This window comes from Glycine max, chromosome 9, assembly GCF_000004515.6.
Source record: "Glycine max cultivar Williams 82 chromosome 9, Glycine_max_v4.0, whole genome shotgun sequence".
Classification (NCBI taxonomy): domain Eukaryota; kingdom Viridiplantae; phylum Streptophyta; class Magnoliopsida; order Fabales; family Fabaceae; genus Glycine; species Glycine max.
This window is the reverse complement of record NC_038245.2, coordinates 732,019-733,589: the sequence shown is the minus strand read 5'-3', so window position 1 is coordinate 733,589 and position 1,571 is coordinate 732,019. Positions and strand designations below refer to the sequence as shown.

The following is a 1,571-nucleotide window of genomic DNA, read 5'->3' as shown; positions in this document are numbered from 1 at the left end:
TTTTTAAAATAATATTTGAAGTAACTTATGACTTCTAATTTTGTATATTTTTATTTTTGATATACTTTTTTTTGTTAACTTATTAAATAAATTATGATATTATTATTTTTTAATATTCTATACTTTCCAATTATTTGAACGATTAATTTTATTAAATATTTATAATTTAATAAACAAAATTTTTAACTAGTTTTATTAAAAATAAACTTATTATTTAATAAATTAATTTTTGAATTTTGTATTAGCTTTTAAATAGATTTGTGAAATTTTTCCTTAAAAAAAAAGAGAAAAAGAAAACCCTGATTTTGAACTTCTAACCCTTTCAAACTTCAAAGTCCAAGCCTCTCTCCCATTTTCTCTCTCTTTCTGTTCGGCGTTAGATAAGAAAGAAAGAAAAGAAGAGTAACCAACGCACCACAACTCTTTCTCTCTCTATCTATCACCATTTTCTCCCTAATGAAGAAGCTCTACCATAAAGGGACGGTTCACCCGTCGCCACCACTCATCTCCGACCAACTCTCCTTACTCCCGGCGGCCATCCTCACCCTCGCGGCGGCGCTCTCACCGGAGGACAGAGAAGTCCTCTCCTACCTCATCTCCTGCTCCTCCTCCACCTTCTCCGGCTACTCGCGAAGGAAAACCGCCGCCGAAACCGACCATTCCCCTTCGTTCAGCTGCAGCTGCTTCTGCTGCTACACGGGTTACTGGGTCAGGTGGGACGAATCTCCGAATCGCCAGCTCATACACGAGATCATCGACGCGTACGAGGATTCGCTTGCGCAAAAGGGAAACAAGAGTAAGAAGAACGGTAAAGGAAAGAAAGAGAAGAGGAACAACAAGAAAGGGTGTAGCACTACTACTAGTACTAATCACACGCACGAGCACGCGCATTCGAGCGAGTTGAAACGCTCCGAGTTAGAGAGCTCGCCGAGTCGCGACTCGGCCGAGTCGGAACCGGTGGTGGAGATTCACACTAATAATATTAGTGGCGGTGAAAGTTGTGAAGGGGTTGTGGTTGAAGAGAAAGGGTCGGTGAGAAGGTTCATGAGTTTCGTTGGTGAAAGGATTTGGGGCGCGTGGGGACAGTGAGTCAATGAATGGATGAATTTCCAATGAAAGAAGATAATTAGATAATGAAGAGAAAAAAAGAAGAGGAAAGGTAGGTTTAGATTTTGAGATTTACACCACCTCTCTTACTTTGTTTTTTTCCTTTTTAATTTTGGCTTTTGTACATTAATCACTACTACTACCCTGCAATATTTAAAAAGAAATGGCTGTTTCGTTTTGTAATATATGATCTCTCAATCAAGTCATACATATCAAATTATCAATCTCCTTGTTTCAATTTTTCTATTTTCAATTTCTGGCGAAGCGGTCGCTGGTGTTTCATAGGTTTCATGAACACAATTTTTTAATTGAATAGTTGTGAAGAGAATTACTATTTACTCCTCAAATTTAGGTACTGAACTTGACCTAGTTGAGCTCAAGTGTGAATATGGGAGGAAGAACTGCTGTTGTTTCCCTCATTCTAGTATATTTGTTATTCAATTTCGGTTTTGAATTTCACTGCA

At 38.1% G+C, this 1,571-nt stretch overlaps 1 protein-coding gene across 1 annotated transcript; it reads left to right on the top strand.

Moving 5' to 3' along the window:
• The first annotated feature begins 309 nt into the window (after positions 1 to 309).
• Positions 310 to 1,290, top strand: LOC100810699 (uncharacterized). The gene has a single exon (XM_003534680.4). The coding sequence runs from the start codon at positions 457 to 459 to the stop codon at positions 1,087 to 1,089; it is 633 nt and encodes a 210-aa protein (XP_003534728.1). The 5' UTR covers positions 310 to 456; the 3' UTR covers positions 1,090 to 1,290.
• The last annotated feature ends 281 nt before the right edge of the window (positions 1,291 to 1,571 follow it).